General features: G+C 38.5%; 1 protein-coding gene across 1 annotated transcript in view; it reads right to left on the bottom strand.

Moving 5' to 3' along the window:
• LOC124163748 (neprilysin-4-like) overlaps nucleotides 1-19,296 on the bottom strand; it is a 133,714-nt gene that overhangs the window by 42,614 nt on the left and 71,804 nt on the right. The window contains exon 6 of the mRNA XM_046540825.1: nucleotides 17,649-17,732. Coding sequence (XP_046396781.1) covers nucleotides 17,649-17,732 — 84 coding nt within the window. The remainder of the gene's footprint in view (nucleotides 1-17,648; nucleotides 17,733-19,296) is intronic.

Here is a 19,296-nt window from a genome sequence, read left to right as displayed (position 1 = left end):
CTCATCTTGCTACTTTCCTACGAGTCTTTCATAGGCCTCTCCACTTCTTCTAGTCTTAATAATGCCATTTGTCGACTATGTTTATGGCTTCTGAAGTATTTAAATGTAAAGAGTAAAAATGATAAAATAAGCTACTTGCAGGAAAAAAAGCAAAAAAATAATAGCAATTAATGATCAGAAAGATAAAATAATACGGATAAAAAACTACGAGTCTCGTGTATAACTTGCTGTAAACGAAAATTAAAAGGAGACTTCGTTGATTTCCACTGATTTATTTCGTCCTTACGACATGTTTCGAACCATAAGAACTTGATAATGTCCTCTACGGTTCGAAACATGTCGTACGGACGAAATAAATCTGTGGAAATCAACGAAGTCTCCTTTTCATTTTCGAGTATTAACTTCCACATAGTTGAGCCTAACACAATTGAACTAACTTTCTGCATACGATTTTCAAAAAATTGCTTCAATTTATGGTTTCAGTGTTTAATTTTTAAGCCTCTGATAACAAAAAACACTCTACGCTCAGCACAGACAAATGCGCATAAAAACTATTGTATTGTCAGCTGGCTGGTTGGAATGAACATGGTTTGGCGTGGCAGCTTCTGAATGCACCCAGTGCGGCGTGACTAGTGATGTGAAGAAGTCCGAGAAATAAGGTGTGTGTCACGGAAACCATTCATGCAAATATAAAGGAGTGGGATAGTTTAAAATCATAGAAAACACGAATATGTATGTCAATTCTTGCCATTCATTTATCACCTTGCGATTTATTTCGAGGAATTTATTCTTTTGATAAATTTTAGGGAGTGACGAAAAAATTATTAGAAAATCTCATGACGTGACTATTTCGCTGCCGTTCGTCGAAGGTTCTGCCAGATTTGAACCCATGACCATATCTAAGGTTGGGTGGATCGAAAACTAGTTTTTTCCCCTATGAATGGTGTCTAACATTTGAGGTTGTCTGTCTTTGCAACCCATGAAACAATTCAACTCCATCTTTAGGTGGCAGTTGAAATTTTTCCAAGAACTAAGTCAAATTTACTAATGTTACTCATTGTTACCAGAATTTCCAGGACAGATTTCATCTTTGAGGGGAAGGAAAAGAATAGGATTTTTGGATAGATTGAAAGGGAGTAGGCCTTACAGTGAAATGAAGAAGGCAGCGCTGGAAGGAAAGGGAGGCTCCCAGATCACTTCTTGAATACTCCATGGAAACTACCTTAATCGGTAGAATACTATGATAATAATGGTATTAATAATGATAATAATTAGAATTTTTGGGAATCGCATTTTAAAGTTAAAATGTTTACATTGGCTGTTATCGAAATGCTTGTCTGAGCTTGGGAAAAAATATGAAAACTGCTCGAATATATCTGTAGTTTAGAACTGATATTACGCGTATTCAAGCTTAACAACAATCTGATACGGCGCCGGATCCAGAATAAGGTCAAAGGGGGGGGGCAAGTCCCAGCAGTTGTGGGGGTCCGAAAACAATTACTATTGTGTCTATTCTAAATTGGATAACCAAGGGGGTGGGCTATAGGCCCCACGAGACCATCTCTGGATCCACCACTGAACTGATATATGCTAAATTGAGGCCTGTTAATGGAGACTACTAATGGAGTCGCTGGCAAATGAATTCTGTAGTTGAATTCAGATTACGTTAGTTTCATGAATACACTCATATTTTAATATTTAATCTATTTATATATATTTTTTATATCATTTAATATATTTCATAAATGGCTCTACGGTCGATTCCTATAGTTGAAAAATGTATTAATTTAAAAACATGAGGATCGATTAATAACGTCTTTTGCTCCCTGTTATAATGATAACTTCCTTAGACGTCTCTGATGGCAAAAAAGTTTTATATTGTACGCGAAAAGTTCTATTTCATCACTAAAAGGTGAAGCTACTTTCAAAAGCGATGGTTGCACATTGCTGGAAGCTTATCAATACGTGGCGTGTGGAATATTGTAGATTGAAAAACAAACTCGTCCATGAATACTTTCTCTCAACAATTTATCGACCCCTTGTATATCTATTTCAAAGTTATATCTATGTATTTACCACACCTTGAAGATATCTCTTTCTGCGTACCAGTCTGCTGCGTGAACTTTCGATAGTCGGATGGATGTTCACGGATAATCGGTTTACAAATTGGTAGCATCCATCCTCCACTTTCTTCTTCCACCAATCACTGTCACTCGACTCAAAATTGCTCATTGGCGGTTGCTCATTTTCTACTTTTCGAATTCTTTCTTCCGTTTGATCGGTTTCCATGGCGGAAGTAACGCCACCTCGTCTGCGAAACGGAATGAATGAAAAAAAAATGAAGAGCGGATGCGCCGAGAGTGACGAGATATACGGTGATGTTGGTGCGGTTTGAACAGATCCCCCCTTTTTGGATTGGGAGAGGGGGGAAATATAGCGATCTGCTCGGTTGACCGCGACAAGACAGCTCGCATCCGAAAGGGAAAGTCGAAAGAAATTCTTCCTTATTAACCGTAAGTGTGGAGCAAAGAGTTGCGGGATGCGTGACGCGGGATGTATTATCCCCAGGAACGATGTGAGATAGCAATCGGTGGTCCCATTTCATCCGAAAAAGGGTTCAGTTCTTCTGTTGCCACTTCGATCGCTGTTTTATCGGTACTCGCATTGCGGCAGTGAGGGCATAACCATCCATTTATTACACAGGCCGACAATGAACAAAATGTTTTACTGAAAATACCTTATTCTTATGTTTTTAAAGTTGCTGAATCCAAATATGATGGCTTTAAAGTTGTATCACCCACCATTTATTCACATTTTACAGTTAAATTTATGAAATCAAGCAATATTTTTAGAAATTAGCAGCTTTTTTATAGTTAAAATAAAATTGAAAAAGTATGTCTAATGAACGAAGATAATGGGGGATTACTGTTGGTACTTCACCGAGAAGTTCAGCAAGCGATTCATCGCAGAAAAAGCTACACAAGAAGCTTCAAGGAAAAAAGGGAAAGAAAATGTAGACCAATTCCAGTTGACAAGCGAACCCTGTATTATCACGCTACATTACTATTGTAAGTAATTTAACAGTAGATACAAACAATTTAATGATGTAACACAGTGTTTCATTGATTTCCCTATGTACCGTGTAGGGATATTAGCCTAAATATTAAATACATATTGCTTGGAAACTATGGGTGATAGAAAAACCCTAAGGCCAGGTTTGGATTCGACAAATAAAAATATATAATGATCAGCTATTAGAATAAAAAAGTTTTCAAAGAAAATTTTTTTGTTGGCCTGTGTTATCTATCTACATGTACATATACCCCGCATGCTGCCGCCCAAAGAGGCGTGTGGTATGGGGTGTGAGGACACCAGCCGTTTGCACGTAAAAAGGAAATGCCATAACCAAATTACGACTAGCATTATTAAAGTCCTTTATTGATCGGGGGAAAAACGAATTCCCATATCTATCCGTTCGGCAAAACATCTCTCTTAATTTATCGCTTCTATCGGACCTGGAAATATAGTGTGGCTCTAATATTACGTTCTCTGTGTCGCTCTTAAAGATATCCATTCTCAATTGTTCAAGCAATCTAAGCCTAACGCGCAGCCTCCGAGTCTCCAGCGGCTCCCAGCATAATGCGCTTAACATCTTTGTAACGCTTTCTATAAGCCTGTGGTAGTTTCTGACGAATCGCGCAGACTTCCTTCGTATTGTATTCAGTTCACGGATTAAGTCTTTCTGCACCGGATCCGATCAATATTTGCAATAAAGTGCTTGCATTAGCGAAGAATATCATTCAAAAGTTAAAAAGGGCATGACTGAATTATATGATTATGTGACTCGTTCCCCGAGAGGCATTTCTGAGCTTCTTGGCCCAAAGGTAAATCTTGGTGAACTATTTTGCTATGCAATATTTAGCCAATAGTCACTGCAACTTTTATGTTTTGTGTGGAAACGTGTTTCTCAAACTTTTTAAAACACAAGACTTATTTGTGAACAAAATGAGGCAATTGAAGATATTTAACGGCAAAACACCACAAAAGGTTTTTTTTGCTTTATTTTGATCATTTTAATTAGCTTCGAAGTTTTTTTAAAACTTGAACAAGTGACAGCCGAGGCACGACATTAAATATATAGTGAACGTATTCGCTTAACTCTCAAAACATCTGGTAATTCAGTAATTTTATAGTAGCAAAACATAGTTGAAAAAAATTATAAGAGAAATTAAATCCCATCGAAATGAAATTTGGAGCTGTAGTGGAATGCACTGTCTTGGCCACTCGCGATTGCTGGGTATACTGTTGCACCAAAAACTAACTGCTAAAACTCTTCTGTGAAATACATGAGCATCCTCAAGTTTTTGTTTCTTAGTTACCAAAAATGTGTCTACCCAATTTGGAAGACTAGCATAACTATTTGGGGCACGAATGGAATGAGGTTATCAGCTATGGCAAAGTAGACTTTGAAGAAGAGTTAATATCTGATTCGAGTAAAAGGAAATGGCTTATTAATAGTCTGAACCCGTATTGTGAAAAATTTGGAAAATAGGGTAGTTTCCATCATCAAAGAAAACGAAAGGCATTGATTGCGATTTGTTACCCACCATTATTGTATTCATAATATACAAATTATTTGGTTTTAGAAATCCCAGTTCAGACGAATGGCAATGGTCAATCTTAACATCATTTGAAAAAGGCCAGATTGGCGCCCATGCGATGCCACTCCACATGACGTCACAGGAACCTAGTTTCTATACGGGTAGATAGGAGTTTTACATTGTCTGAGATTACCAATGCATGCATGAGTCACAGAGCTCAGGGAAACGTCTCTTAATAATCACCAATTAAAACTGCCTAAGGTCGGAAAGTTTCCTTCGTTTTATAGGGTATTAATAATCCTTATTTAAGCCAAGCGCTACCTGCTAGCATGGTACTCAGCTACCTGCTAGCAGCCTGCGTCGTATCAGCGCTCAAGCCTCGCCCCAAGGTCACCTCACAAGGCAACAGCTGGAACCCGAATGACGTCACACGGACTTTTCCCGGCATTTCCACTTAGCCGTCGCGTTTTCGCGTGCTTGAAATTTTTCACTTTTCATTTAATGGCGAAAAATAGATATCATCATTCAAAAATCTAAGGGCGTGAAATGTGTACCTCAGGAGTAGTAATCTTTCGATTTAGGCAATAAAAAATTATAGAAAACCACCCTCTTGGATTCATAGGTAGAATGATGAAAGGGGAACAGGTCATATCGCGAAATAAAGGGTGAAATTAAATTATTACGGAGGCTTCCACGGTGAGTTGATTGGTGATGGTTTTCCGGTTTTACACCGCGTTGATTCATGTTTTTGCAGATTCATGTCCGCAAAAACATGAATGAACGCGGTGTAAACCTGGAAAACCATCACCAAGGGTGGAATTAATTGGGGACAGGCTTGGAAGTAAACCAGCCTTTGCTCTGGCATAGTACATCTTATGACGAATTCATCGTGCTTGTAATGTTAATATTTTTATATCTGAGAATCATGCGAAGTTCATAATTAAGCCATTTAATTTGTAATCGATTATAATGGATTAGTTAAGTCAACATCTACAAGAATAGCTTTGCAAATCTTTCGAATTATATAGGAAATAAAAGAAATCGAGTGAAAATATAATATCGACAGCTCCACTACATAAACGCTCAACAATAGCCCGCCGAATGAAATCCGCTCATCTAGAACTACTAAGGCCACTTCCAGATGAGCAGATTTGATTCGGTGGGCGATTGTTGAGCGTTTTTGCAGTGGAGCTATCGATATTAAAGAATTGAAGCAGTTTTTCGCTAAATTAATGCTGCTACCTGCCTGAGAAAGACATATTCCTAATAGTGGGCACTTAAAATATCCGTATTTTAGTTCTTCTTATGAAACCACCATATATTGTGTTTTAATAGGTTTACAAAGATTATTTACCAAATTATCTTCGATTTAGTGAGGAATTGAGCCATGCAAAATGTTTATCCCATACTCACAGCAATTTTGATGCGACATAATTGGATGACAAAATAGAGGAAGGCAATGTGGATATTAAATTGAAATTGGCCATCAGGAAACAAGGTGTAGTTTCCGGTTCATTGCTCGTATGATATGGTCAGTTTTAGGGTCTTAAAATTAAAAATTATGTCGAGCACCTTTGAATGTTTCTGTGCCTTGACTATATCATTATCTTAAAATATTTTCCACTCATCCCTTGAAAATAGAATTATTCGTAACGCTCCTTTGTGGCTTTGTGAAGTTAATTACACAGGCCAAAAAAAAAATTGTTTGAAAACTTTTTTTATTTTAATAGCTGGTCTTTATAGATTTTTATGTGCCGAATCCAAACCTGGCCTTAGTTTTTTTTGTATCAACCATAGTTTCCAAGTAATATGTATTTTAATATTTAGTCTAATATCCCTGTACGGTACATAGCAAAATCAATGATACACTGTGTCACATCATAATATTATTTGTATTTACTGTTCACTTCATCGTGATAAAATTGTTTGCATTTACTACAGCGTGATAATACAGGGTTCACTTGTCAACTGGAATTGGTCTACATTTCTTTCCCTTTTTTCCTTGAAGCTTCTTGTGTAGTTTTTCTGCGATGAATCGCTTGCTGAACTTCTCGGTGAAGTACCAACAGTAATCCCCCAATATCTGCGTTCATTAGATCTACTTCTTCAATTTTATTATAACTATAAAAAGCTGTTAAATTCTAAAAATATTGCTTGATTTCATGAATTGAACTGTAAAATGTGAATAAATGGTGTGTGATACAACTTTAAAACCATCATATTTGGATTCAGCATATTAAAAAGCATAAGAAAAAGGTATTTTCATTAAAAAAGTTTTTTCATTGTTGGCCTGTGCTAACTATTGAGCATACATCCCGTCTTACTCTAAGCGTGTCCCATCGAAAACTCTCGATAGATTGTGCTTTAAAGTCACACCTGCTGTTAGATAAATTTTTATCAACCCTTCGAACTTTTTTCCAGCCAGAACATGCTGACTAAGTCTCACGCTTCGACCGCAGAAGTGAGTGATGGGTGGCTATTAGTGTTCCATAAAGTCGTCTTTGTTTGTGCTGGGAAGATATTTATCCGGAATCAGAGTTATCTAGCCAGCGTTGTGTCTACAGTGCTATGTCACCATTCATGTACTCCCATCTGGGAATCACAATTTCACTGGCTTGGAGAACGATTACATTCCAAGAAGTTATGGCTCGAAGTATTTACTGTCTTCGTAATTGGAGTGAAAAACGTCATCCATTGCATTTCAATTGAAGCTGACATAAAACGATATCTGAAATGTTGAAATTTATTCCTATTTCATGTATGTTTCAGTTCATAACGTGTCGTTGGAAGTGTTTTTTGAGGAGGCATATTGGCGAAAGAACAAAAGAGGGGTGGTACTCCACACTCGCCAGGCCTCACCTTGAATACGCGGCATGCTGGATACGTTGCTGAGAGATTTTATCCGCGAACTCCATAAAAAAAACGAAGGAAAAATTCCTCAAAAACTACAACGAGCGAACTGACTGTGTAACACAGCTTTAAGACGAATTAATTGTTGGGAACCGCGATAGACTCGAAGGCTGCGTGATAGGTTGGATTGCTTGAGCATTTAAGATCGGATTTCTTTCAGATTGAAACGGAGAACATCATCTTACAATCTCAATACATTTCAGCATCCAAAAGAAACGATAAATTAAGGGAGAGTAGTAGCCTCGGTAAAATTGATATGGGAATGAAGGAACCTGGATAGCGTAGTGGTGTGCGCATTGGTCCGGAAAGCCAAAGGTCCGTGGTTCGATTTCTGGACCAGGGAAATTTTTTCTCATGGCAATTTATGAATAAAGGAGACAGTTTGCCAAACTGATTGTTGTCGCAATTCTTTTTCCCCCGAAACAATAAAGGACTTAAATGAATACTAAGTCCACAATCGAATTACCCTACTGGAGTATACCAAGGAGGTTGAAAATATCTGGAGGGGGGGCACCACGGGTTTCGAGCGTGGAGCGAAGTGTGGCCGGAATGGGGGTGCTTGGGTAGGATGACAAGCCACGCCCACTTTGAAAACCAAAACGTTGACAATCCAATAAGGGTCAATGCTTACTATTTGCAGAAATTTTTGGTCATAACTCGTTAATACATTAAAATAACCTGTGGAACCCACACTGTAAACCTTTTTTCTGACTTCATTGGTAGGATTCGCGAAGTTATGACTCATATATCTTTTCCCAGGGAAAATTACTGTCAATCACCACGGTTACGTTCTACAACCAGCTCATCTGTTAATAAAATTTCACGAGAGTAAACTAGTCATTTGTCTGCACTTATACTGGTATTGAGTTTTATTATGGTCAACGGAAATTAACAAATACAGTAATAAAGTATATTTTCAAGGATATTCCCAACCAGTGAAATGGCTAACAGGCACAGAGTTTATTCATTAGTAGAAGTATCGCGAATGATGGGAAAAAATCCGATGAGAATCACCGGCGAAATACTAATGATTATTGTGGTAGTATTTTTCACAGTTTCACAGTGTAGTTCATTTTCAGAGCAAAACTTAGCCACCTCAAAATATCAGTCCGTCACGAAGTCCAAAAACAAAGAGACGAAGCCAAAAACACCCCATGCACATTTCAGGCGGTCGACTGGCATAACACGTGCCTAATAATCGCATCTATATTATATGCTATTCAAAAGCGTCCAGCAAATGAATAGTCGGTCACCTGGAGATGTTTTTGATTAGCCAAACCATTTCTTCTGTTGCGATGCTTTCAATTAGCAGCCTCTTGATCTCAATGCTATGGATTCGGACTCAATGTTTTCTGGAGGATCAATTTTTGTTGGGTCGACCTCTAGATGCAGAGGTTAGCTGCGAGATAAGTGAATTCATTTGTCGAATAAGCAGTCGTGGACAAAGAGCGACGGGGATTGGTCTATCATAGGGTAAGGTAGAACATGTAAATGATACCAAAACCTGTGAAGATGCCGTGCCGTGACTTGGCGACAGGGGGCCGCCAACAATTATGCCTCTCATCACCTGGGGGAGAGGGCAGCAGCTCCTCTTCATATATGCGAAGATGAAGACCATATTGGTCGGAACAGCGACACGAATTTCACTACGGGCGTTCGTAAAGGCCATTTTACACGGTACATGGAATTGCGCAATCTGACGTACGTGCGAAGGCGCAACCAAAATATCGTCGTGTAAAGCGGTGAATTGCTAGAACAAATGCGAGAATGCGTGGATGCGAGACGGCAAATAGTCCCTGTTCTAATTTTGTTCATGCATTCGCGCAATTCCACGCCAATTTAGAAATAAATGCTGCGCAATTCCGTGCCCCGTGTAAAACGGCATTAACATATACTTTGACGGCTGTAACACTGCGATGTGGTAGGCAAGGGGAAACCATCACATTATCATCCCGAGGGGTCGCAGCTACTCCTAGCCTTTCATTTTACATCATGAGATGATGGAATTCTCTCGTGTAAACTATTCCGGAGGTAAACTAGTCCCACATTCGGATCTCCGGGATGGGACTACTCGAGATTGCACATCATTCAAAGGTGATAGAATCTTAAGGATAGAAACATGGAACGATAGATCACTTCGTACCTGCGGTAGGCTAGAGGACTTGAAGGTGGAGTTGTAAAGAATGAACCTCGACGTATTAGGCATCAGCGAAATGAAGTGGCCCCAAGAAGGAGACTTTTGGAGTAGTAGCTACAGAATGATGCACAAAGGATCGCCAAATGGTAATACTGGAGTAGAAATAATGCTTAGAAAGAGCGCCGGAATGCGTATGAAAAGCTACATGCAGTTTAAGAATAGTAATTGTGAAGATAGAAACTAAACCCGTAGATACTGTAGTGGTGCAGGTATACAAGTCCACATCAGAGTATGGAGATGAAGAAGTAGAAGACATCTATCAAGATATAGCGGAAGTTATCAAGCAGGTAAGAGAGGGAGAAAATCTTATTATTTTTGGTGACTGGAACGCCATCGTCGGCGAAGTTCTAGATCCCATACGAAATACTTCATACGTAGCATCACAATTAAAGAAATTTGTATTTTTTCGTTAAAAAAAATAGCGGAAAAATTTGCACTAGGCCATGACCGATTGATTTATTTACGAAAAGGCCGAGATTAAAATTGATAAAACTAATGGGGAGCTTTGGACTGTCTTCAGAGCCGGGGGTAAGGGCGTTATGAGTTTGCGCAGATATTTAGAGTCATTTCTCATTCATATTTAAGTACCCTCATTCCTCATCATTTTCATTTATTTTATAATACATTCAGAGAGAATCCCTGCGACCTCCACTGTTATTTTTGAGAGAATGGGAAGGAAATAATGTTCGCTTGCACTAGAAAAATGTCTAGAACCAGTCCTGGCTGTCTTTATCTTTTCAGCTTATGTGAGTGTTCGTCTCTCTGGTTTCCATGTCTAGAACTAGCTGCAGTTATTCTTCCTATATACATTCTTATGCATTTTTCATATAAACTGCTTTGGTTTCAACTCTCCATTAGTTATTTGTCATTTTATCCGTGTTTCTTCATTTATAGCCAAACAATTTTTTCATGGTTAGTGGAGATTAAGTAAAATGATTTAGCTCCAATCAATAATTCCTACCGTATTATCAAAAGTGCATCAAATATCCATCTCGATGTGATAGATGATGATGTAAAATCGTAAAAATATGCGTGATAACATTTAATTATTTTAAATACAGAATTTGTTTAGACAATAAAAAAGAATGCATAATCGCATGTCAGACAGTATTTTATGCGCTTGATTCATTCTATAATATTAATTATTCATCTACCGAACAATGCGATAAGATTCTTAGATTATAATATAGGTTGAAGTGACACCTTTACGCACAGGTATCGTGCAGTTCGGGCGTAGCACTTGTTTTTAGTATACTGATTCGCGTTACCATTTCTCAAACTGTAATTTAGTGGATCCATCATGTTTGAAAAAGTAAAAAAAATTAGCTTGTGAGGATAAATTTTTGAATGATGATAATGGAAGTAATTTGGAGGCAAAGGGGAAGAAGGCGTTTAGATCCACCTGTTCCCTAGCACCGCGTGATTGACAAGATAATAGTAAGAAAAAGGAATTCTCCGATTTCCGATTCTCTCTCAACGATTCTGCGTCTGGCGAGGCGAAATTCCAGCTAATCTGGGGAGACTCTTTAGATAAGGACAACCACCTGTAGGCTTTCGAGTCGATTGTTGAAAGGTTATCATGAAACAAAGTAGTCTCTTCTTATCTCTAACCTCACGGCGCGCCTCTTGAGAACGCAATCCGTTTCTAACGAAATCCACGTGAGAGGGAAGGGTTATTTCAAGGTCTAAATCAGAATCCGTGGGGGTGTTCTTTGTTGTATGCCGAGGAGGTCTTGATCGGTTCACAGAGTGTTAACATGCGTCTCGGAATCTGGGCATTAAAATACTTGAGGTTGTTTGAAACCTTAGTACTATGAATTGCTGTTCTAATGATCTACTGCGATCAACTATGCACGTCGATAAGAAAAAACAATGTAAGAGAGATATCGCTGTGAAGCGGTAAAGTTGGAATTGGTGAATACATTTTTAAAAAATTAAAAAATAGATGAGGAACAATTGAAATACAAACTTGAGTATTAATATGGGAAGCGGAAAAAAATAAGTAATTATTTAACTTATAAATAGATAAATATTAAAATTGTGGTACTTTTACTGTTATGTGAACATGTATGGTCAGAGGAATAAAATTTCCAATCGAAGTAAACTACATGGAAACATCTGCTATCGTTTCATTGTCGTAAGGCAATCAGACTTTATCCGAAGTTTTGTTCATTACTATTTGATCGCATTTGAAGGACGAAAAACGACCTGCGCTTGAACTAGCTACACCGAATATCTTCCTCTGAAGAAACAAAATAACGCGGTCCCAAAATGAGATTTACGGCCTCAACACAGGAGGATTTCGCAGGGAATAGGCTTGGCGATTTGGAACCCGAAGCGAATCATAATCTGAAGAGCCGAGGAGTGCTGAGCAGATAAATACCAATATATAAAACAACGTTACGTATGGTACTACTCCTTGTTTTCAGGGAAGCGGTAATCGGTGGGGTTTGCCACTTCCATTCCAAAAATGTTTTTTTTTTATGCGAAACCGGTGCGCGGACTTCTTTTCCCCTGGCTTTTACCTTTCAACCTATCTTAGCCTTACCGGGAGTAATAGTGTAGTTTCCTTCATCAGAGAAAACGAAAGGCATTGATTGCGATTCTTTACCCACCATTAGTGTATTCATAATATACAAATTATTTGGTTTTAGAAATTCCAGTTTAAACGAATGGCAATGGTCACTTTTAACCTCATTCGAAAAAGGCCAGATTGGCGCCCATGCGATGCCACTCCACGTGACGTCACAGGGACCTAGTTTCTACACGAGAAGATAGGAGTTTTACATCGTCTGAGATTACCAATGCATGCATGAGTCACAGAGCTCAGGGAAACATCTCTTAATAATCACTTATTAAAATTGTCTGAGGTCGGAAAGTTTCCTTTGTTTGATAAGGTAGTAATAATCCATATTTAAGCCAAGCGCTACCTGCTTGCAGGGTACTCTGTTACCTGCTAGCATCCTGCGTCGTACCAGCGCTCAAAGCCTCGCCCCAAGGTCACCTCACTTGCATGGTATGGTATTTGGAGGAGGCGACCGACAGCTGAGGTCATTTGCGCCATGAGGGAAGGGTGTGGAAGGAAGGGTGGAGAGAAACCCGGCGTCGGCGTTAGCTTGCTCTTAACAAAAGGCGCCAAGGGGACCACGGCTTAACGTCCCATCCGACGGACGGAGTGTTGCGCTTGAAATGTCCTCCACGCAATATTCAAGCAGGGATCGGGCAGTATCTGAAAATTCTCTGCCACTGCCGGGATTTGAACCCGAGCCCGCCGGGTGGGAAGCCAACACTCTAGCCACCACACCAACCCGATCCCCCCTCACTTGCAGCAGTGGGAACCAGAAATACGTCACACGGACTTTTCCTATCATTCCTCCTTAGCCGTCGCGTTATCGTGCTCTTGAAAATGTTCACTTTTCGTTTAATCGCGAAAAATAGATATCGTCATTCGAAAATCTAAAAGCGTGAAATGCGTACTACAGGAGTAATAATGTATCGATTTAGGCAATAAAAAAATAATAGGAAACCACCCTATGGAGAATAAATCCCGCCAGTGCATCTCCAGGGGTCACAGGAACGCGCAAGCCTTTTCACCGCGACAGCAAACGAGTATTTGGGAAACGAGCAGTTTGGCGTCTGGAAAGGAAAGTCAACTCGAGATGTTAACGGCGTTAATGAAGTCCCTGGAGGTGAGAAACCTAAAGTATAACCAGGACGTGTATGCCAGGTGTGTGGATTTTGAAAAATCATTTGATAGAGTTGACTGGCTTCAGTTAATGGAGTTTCTTAGGAAAATAGGAGGGATAGGCGACTCATTCGTATTCTCTAAATAGCTCAGACTGCGTTAGAAAAGGAATCAGACGGAGCACCTGGGTGGGCAAGCATTGTCTGAGGAGTGTGGCAAGGCTGCCCTCTTTCGCTACTGCTTTTTAACGTGTCCGCTGAGGAGATGGTAAGAGAAGCGGGGGATGAGTTGGAAATGACAAATCTGTGTAGAAACGTGTAGAATTACTGTGCAGAAAAATAAGGCATTTAAAGTTGAATTCCAATGTATAAATAGCGATAAGAGGTTGAGGACGTATAATTACACTAAATATTTTCTCATTCAATTTTACCTTTCTTCTGTGAGAAACGCTTTGCAGAGGTATGAATCAATTTAAAAGAAACGGTGTTAAACTAATTCATCAACTTCACACATGCATCCCAATATACTTATTACCCACTCAATATACTACATTTTAAATATTTTATGCTTGGCAAATCAATTTCATTTCCTTAGAGAAGGCCCAAGCATGACTTGCTTCTGTTGTAGTCGATGAAAAAGTTGAACAGTTTTGCAGCCAATTGCTCCTGAAGATAATTTACCATTTCCTCTGCTAAATTTAATACCGTCAATTCAAAATAGGATAAAGTATCTCTGTGTCGCTAAAAAAATCGTGATATTTATTTTTTCCCCTCGTTGAAGATTTTTTTATAAGTTGTTTCGATGATTCGTGATTAGAACTGTTTAGGAAGAAGGTTGAAATTATTATCACCATGCAATCACGAGAAATTTTCGTAGTTATAATTTTTTTTCATTCCTTAGAGCTTGTTTTAAACTTCTTTGGCAAGGAATTGCAGAATGCGTAATAAGGTTTCATGTTGTTGACTCGTAATTTATGTACCTACAACCGAATTCAAATCGAAGTCATTATTTTCATGAACAAATCCAATAGATTGTGATCCTCATTAGTCACGGATTGACTTTATTGAATGGAACCTATTGAGCTGTCTGCCGATCGGTGCGTCGTGTAGCTTATTTTCATGATAAAAACGTGGCATAAAAATATGTCAGTAATTCCATTTGCCGTGAAATACGCAATGGTTTATTACCCAGAATAATTGATTCCAAAATCGATTTTTTCATCGTGATGTTACTATGCTCATCAGCTGACGCTGAACAGAGTTGAACTTTGGAAGAGACTAATTTATTATCGATCAGTTCATTAACATCGATCAAAGAATACGAGAGATAAGGAGTTTTTTGTTGGGGAATAATCTCATGATATTAAGATTAGGAGTATCAAATCGGTGAAAAAACTGATTTCTGTTGTCGCAAGAGCCATGGACTCTCGGATTTAGATCCAAATATCGAAAAAAATACCGATACTTACAATTTTACCCTAATTTTTTCTCTGAATTATGATTTTTTTAAGGCCAAATTTTAATGCAATACACACTTTTTATTTTTTGAACCTTGTTTCATCGAATAAAATTACGCGTATGTATTGACGGTACTTGAGCAACTTGCCCTGACTTTGATTGCCCATTATTCGATATCACACTATTCTGTCGTATCAGAGATGAGTGCTTGCTCTATAAAGCCAGTGATTCTTATACATCAATGTTCCTAATTTGTAAAAGTATGTAAAGCTTGGTTGGTCATTTCGTTTGTGTAGGCTGATATGTATTTCCTTTGGTTTACATCAATTTCACCGCGCCTTGTCGATTTATAAGAAGTATTTCTTCTTTGGACCGTCAGAAATGGAATTTAGGAAATTAATAGTAGCGAGCGTAACTTGTGGAAATCCATAATGGCAGGAATAGAAGGATCAATAGCTTTGATATTTCCACACAGTAATTTATTAAGACCGACTATGGTTTCGTTAACAGAGTAACATTATAAAGGTGACCTGGATAATGTTCCTCTGTAACGAAACCATGGTCTGTCTCCAGGCCCGGACTGGCCCGCCGGCCCATCGGCCCGTGGGCCGGTGCACCCTTAGAAAAAAGCGTTCCTGTGCCCGCACGTTAAAAGATCCTAACTGCTATGATGTTCTTGATTATTTTCAAATCAACAACGCCTTTGTCGGACTATCTTCAAACAAAAAATTTAGATTATGCACAGGCTTGGAATTTGATTTCATCAGCTCAAGACAGTCTTAAGCGAATAAGAGAAGAGTTTTCAGGCATTGTTCATGCTGAAAAAAACTTTGTCAAGTTCATGTCAAAAAGTCTGATTAATAAAATCGAAGAAAATCCAATTTTGGATCAATATTCCAACAACATCAGCATAGAGAGTGAATTGCCAGCCAGAAGACAGAAAAAACGGGAAAAAATGCCAGATGAAACAAGTGATGAGGTCGTAGAAACTCCATTCAGCAGTGAAGAGAGTTTTAAAGTTAATGTGTTTTATGTGGTTGTTGACCAAATTAACGCCAGTATGGAATCAAGGTTTTCTGATCAAAATCGAGTTTATCAAGATCTTTCATGCTTTGATCCTGTAAGATTCTCTGAGTTAAGAACAAATGGAATACCAGAACATGCATTGGAAAATATATACTCTGTGATCCCCAACATTGACAAAGGCAAGCTCCAGGAAGAACTTGAATCATTTATTGAGCAATGGCCAAGCTTTAATATGAATTTACAAGATCACTTTCAGAAGGACTCCAGTGACATTGACGTGAGTTTAAGTTCTAAATCATAAGATGAAGAAACAATTTGGTGTAAAAGCAACAACAAATGCCACTCCTGTGTTGAATGTACATACAAGATACTTTTCCAGTACAACATGTACTCATTAATGTATCCGCAACTCCATAAGGCTTACAAGTTCCTTTTAACAATACCGATGGCCCAAGTGAGCTGCGAACATGCATTTTCAAAGCTGAAGCTCATAAAATCGAGAATTCGTTCATCCATGAGCAATGAGAATTTGGAAGCTCTCCTCTTGATGCAGTCGGAACGAGAATTAGTCTCAAAGATTAGCAATGAAAAAATTATAGATGAACTCTGTTTCCAAAGCAAGGAAATGAAGCGCCTACTTTCCTTCTGATAATTGAAGTGGGCTCCAAAAAAGTGGCCTTCACAATAGTTAGTGATAACTTCAGCTTTCAGAGGCTGTTTTGTATTTCTACAAAGGTATGTTTTATTTTGTATTAATTTTATTTCATAAAACAGTTTAATACGTCTCTTGTTTCATGTATGATTTGGTTTGCATAAATGTATGCATAAATAAAACGCTTTTATTACCTTAATCTTACTTACAAGTTTTATCTTTTCCATTATTCAAACATCGTAAATAGTGGCAGTAGTGTGATTTGTAACATTAATAATAAATATCTTTGAAAATATTAAAATATAAAATATTTAGAATATATCCATCTAAAGTAGAAGCCAATTACACATGATCATTTAGAGTATTCACTTGTTAAATAGTGTACCTTCTATCACATACACGTTGTAATAGTTAAATAGCTTTTTTGAAACAATTGTTGTAAAAAAATGCCATATTTTTTTCAAATTTTACCTTGTGAATTACAAAACAATATCCCATAGCCCTACCCTCGGATTGCGCCCTTTCTTAAGTTGAAGGCAGCGCCCTTTTAGAGGTCCCAGTCCGGCCCTGTCTGTCTCAATAAATTACCATGTAAAAATAGCAAATTTGTTGATCATTTTATTCCTGCAGAATTTAGGAATTATAAATTACTTTTTCTGGCACCCTGTTTTCAGTTAAATATTGTCAGTATGGCAAGTCTTGCTCTCATTCTTTTGTGGGAAACTTTGGAGATATTGGTTCTCTCACCCGAATTAAAACCCGAAAAATATTCGTTCACTCTATGCCGTAATTTTTAGCACTTTTCTCCACCACTGATGGGGATGATTCAGATTAGAATTTTCTACGTATATTTTTACTATGCAATTACTTTTGTACTGCTTTAAATGTTTTTGAGCTTATACCTGGTGATTCATGAATAATAGTGCGAAAAGTTGATGGTGAAAGTTTGCGATCAATTCTCAAGACCAATTCTCAATTCCATCAACCCCATCTTTTGGGCTTTATTGCCTTACTGAGTGCCATTTTATATCGGGCAGACTTTGATGTACGTTATCCATGTAGTTAGTCATCCGATGAGGAGCCAAGCAGACGGAGTGGCAGTTGTTCGTAGGCAACTCACCCGTGTCGAGGCACGTCCTGTAGAGGGCTTTCGCTTGCGCCACTGGCAGCGGCTCCTTAGCCGTTGAGTTCCGCTCGAGCAGTCCTTCCGTCCGATTGTTGTTGGCGTTGCGATGGTGACGGCGGGTCCAGGGGAGAGGGGGAGAAAAAAAGAGAGATGATATTTGTCAGAACCTCATTGGGAAAGAAAGCGAAATTTGGAAATGCTTTGGAGAGACTGAGAGACAACAGAGCCTCCTTTTGAAGGAACGACGGAGCAGACGTACAAAAGCGAAAGCGGATTATTATCCAAGCATAAAAAGTGTCCGTTGCTCTTTAACCTGAGGGCCTTAAAGACAGTTTATAGAAAATATTATCAATATTATATGGTTAGGTTAGGGTGGTATTGCAGTACCCACACGTGATTCGATGCACGCAATCAAAGTCCTCGCCTGTCAAAACCGTGGGTCACGTGTTCGAATCCCGCCTGGGTTGGTAGCCCCTATGCAGGGCATGAGTGCTTGTGGTAGTCCATCGTCGTTGAATGCTAAAAATCTCCTTTTAGATATAAAGGCCTTGAATGTGCTGTTTACGGGGAAGTGAATATTGAAAAAAAATTAATTTCGTGGCATTCGTCAATTGTGGCTACTGTGTTTACCTGCCTCTTAAAATCAATTTTACCGCTTGCAATGTATCCAATATTTTCCAACGTCCTAAATTGGAAAATAATTTCAATCAAAGCATCAAATTTTTTTCCAAGAATTTATAAGATTTGGGACCCTCATTATAAAGGCTTAATAACAGAGTTCAATTAGAACGCGTGCAAAGAAGAGCTGCCAGGTACGTGAAAAGTCGTTACGATAGTCTTGTAAGAGTAGCTGACCTCTTACCATTAGATAAACTTGGATAGGAATCTCTGTCAGATCGTAGATTGAAAATTAGACTAAACCTTTTAGATAAATTCAAGAGCAGTGTTTTTTCTAACGAAGTTAACCATATCTTACGAAAGCCAACATACTACGGAAGATCAGATCATATAAATAAAATAAGAGAGATAGATTTTAGAACAGACAGATTCAGAATGTCTTTTTTTCCACGATCAATGGAAGATTATAACGGCAGCAATAGAACTCATAAATATATTGCATGACTTGTAGTGTAGCCTGCTAACCTATGTAAAACTTAATGCATGTTTCTTAATTTTATTATTATTTTTAACAGAATATGGTAGTATAATTTGTTAGTATACGTGACGTTTTTGGACTGTGTGGTTTGCATGAGGGAGTCCAATTGCATGCTGAATGCTAATGATTGATCACCCCCTGCCAAACACCCTAGAGGTGGCTCGCAGGGTATTATATAGATGTAGATGATGTCGGATGTGGTAATCACTTGATTTCCTGCTTTTCCTTAGGCTTAACTCTAAGACAGTTAAGAAAAACGGCTAAACATGAATTTGTAGATTTAATTTATAATAATGTATTTAAAGGTCGAAATTACAATAGTCATTCGTTTGGGCTGTCAGCCATAATTTATGATAGGGTCGGTATATCTCCGCGGTGAGCTTTTCAGCTGTATCAACTGTGCGAGTCCTGGTTACGTCGGCAACGACAACCCTGCCATAGAACTGTTGTCGGGTTCGCGGTGATCATCCGAAGATGGATGGGGTG

The sequence above is a fragment of the Ischnura elegans genome, chromosome 8, assembly GCF_921293095.1.
Source record: "Ischnura elegans chromosome 8, ioIscEleg1.1, whole genome shotgun sequence".
NCBI lineage: Eukaryota > Metazoa > Arthropoda > Insecta > Odonata > Coenagrionidae > Ischnura > Ischnura elegans.
Note: the sequence above shows the minus strand (reverse complement) of the source record. Positions and strands in the feature narration are given on the sequence as shown.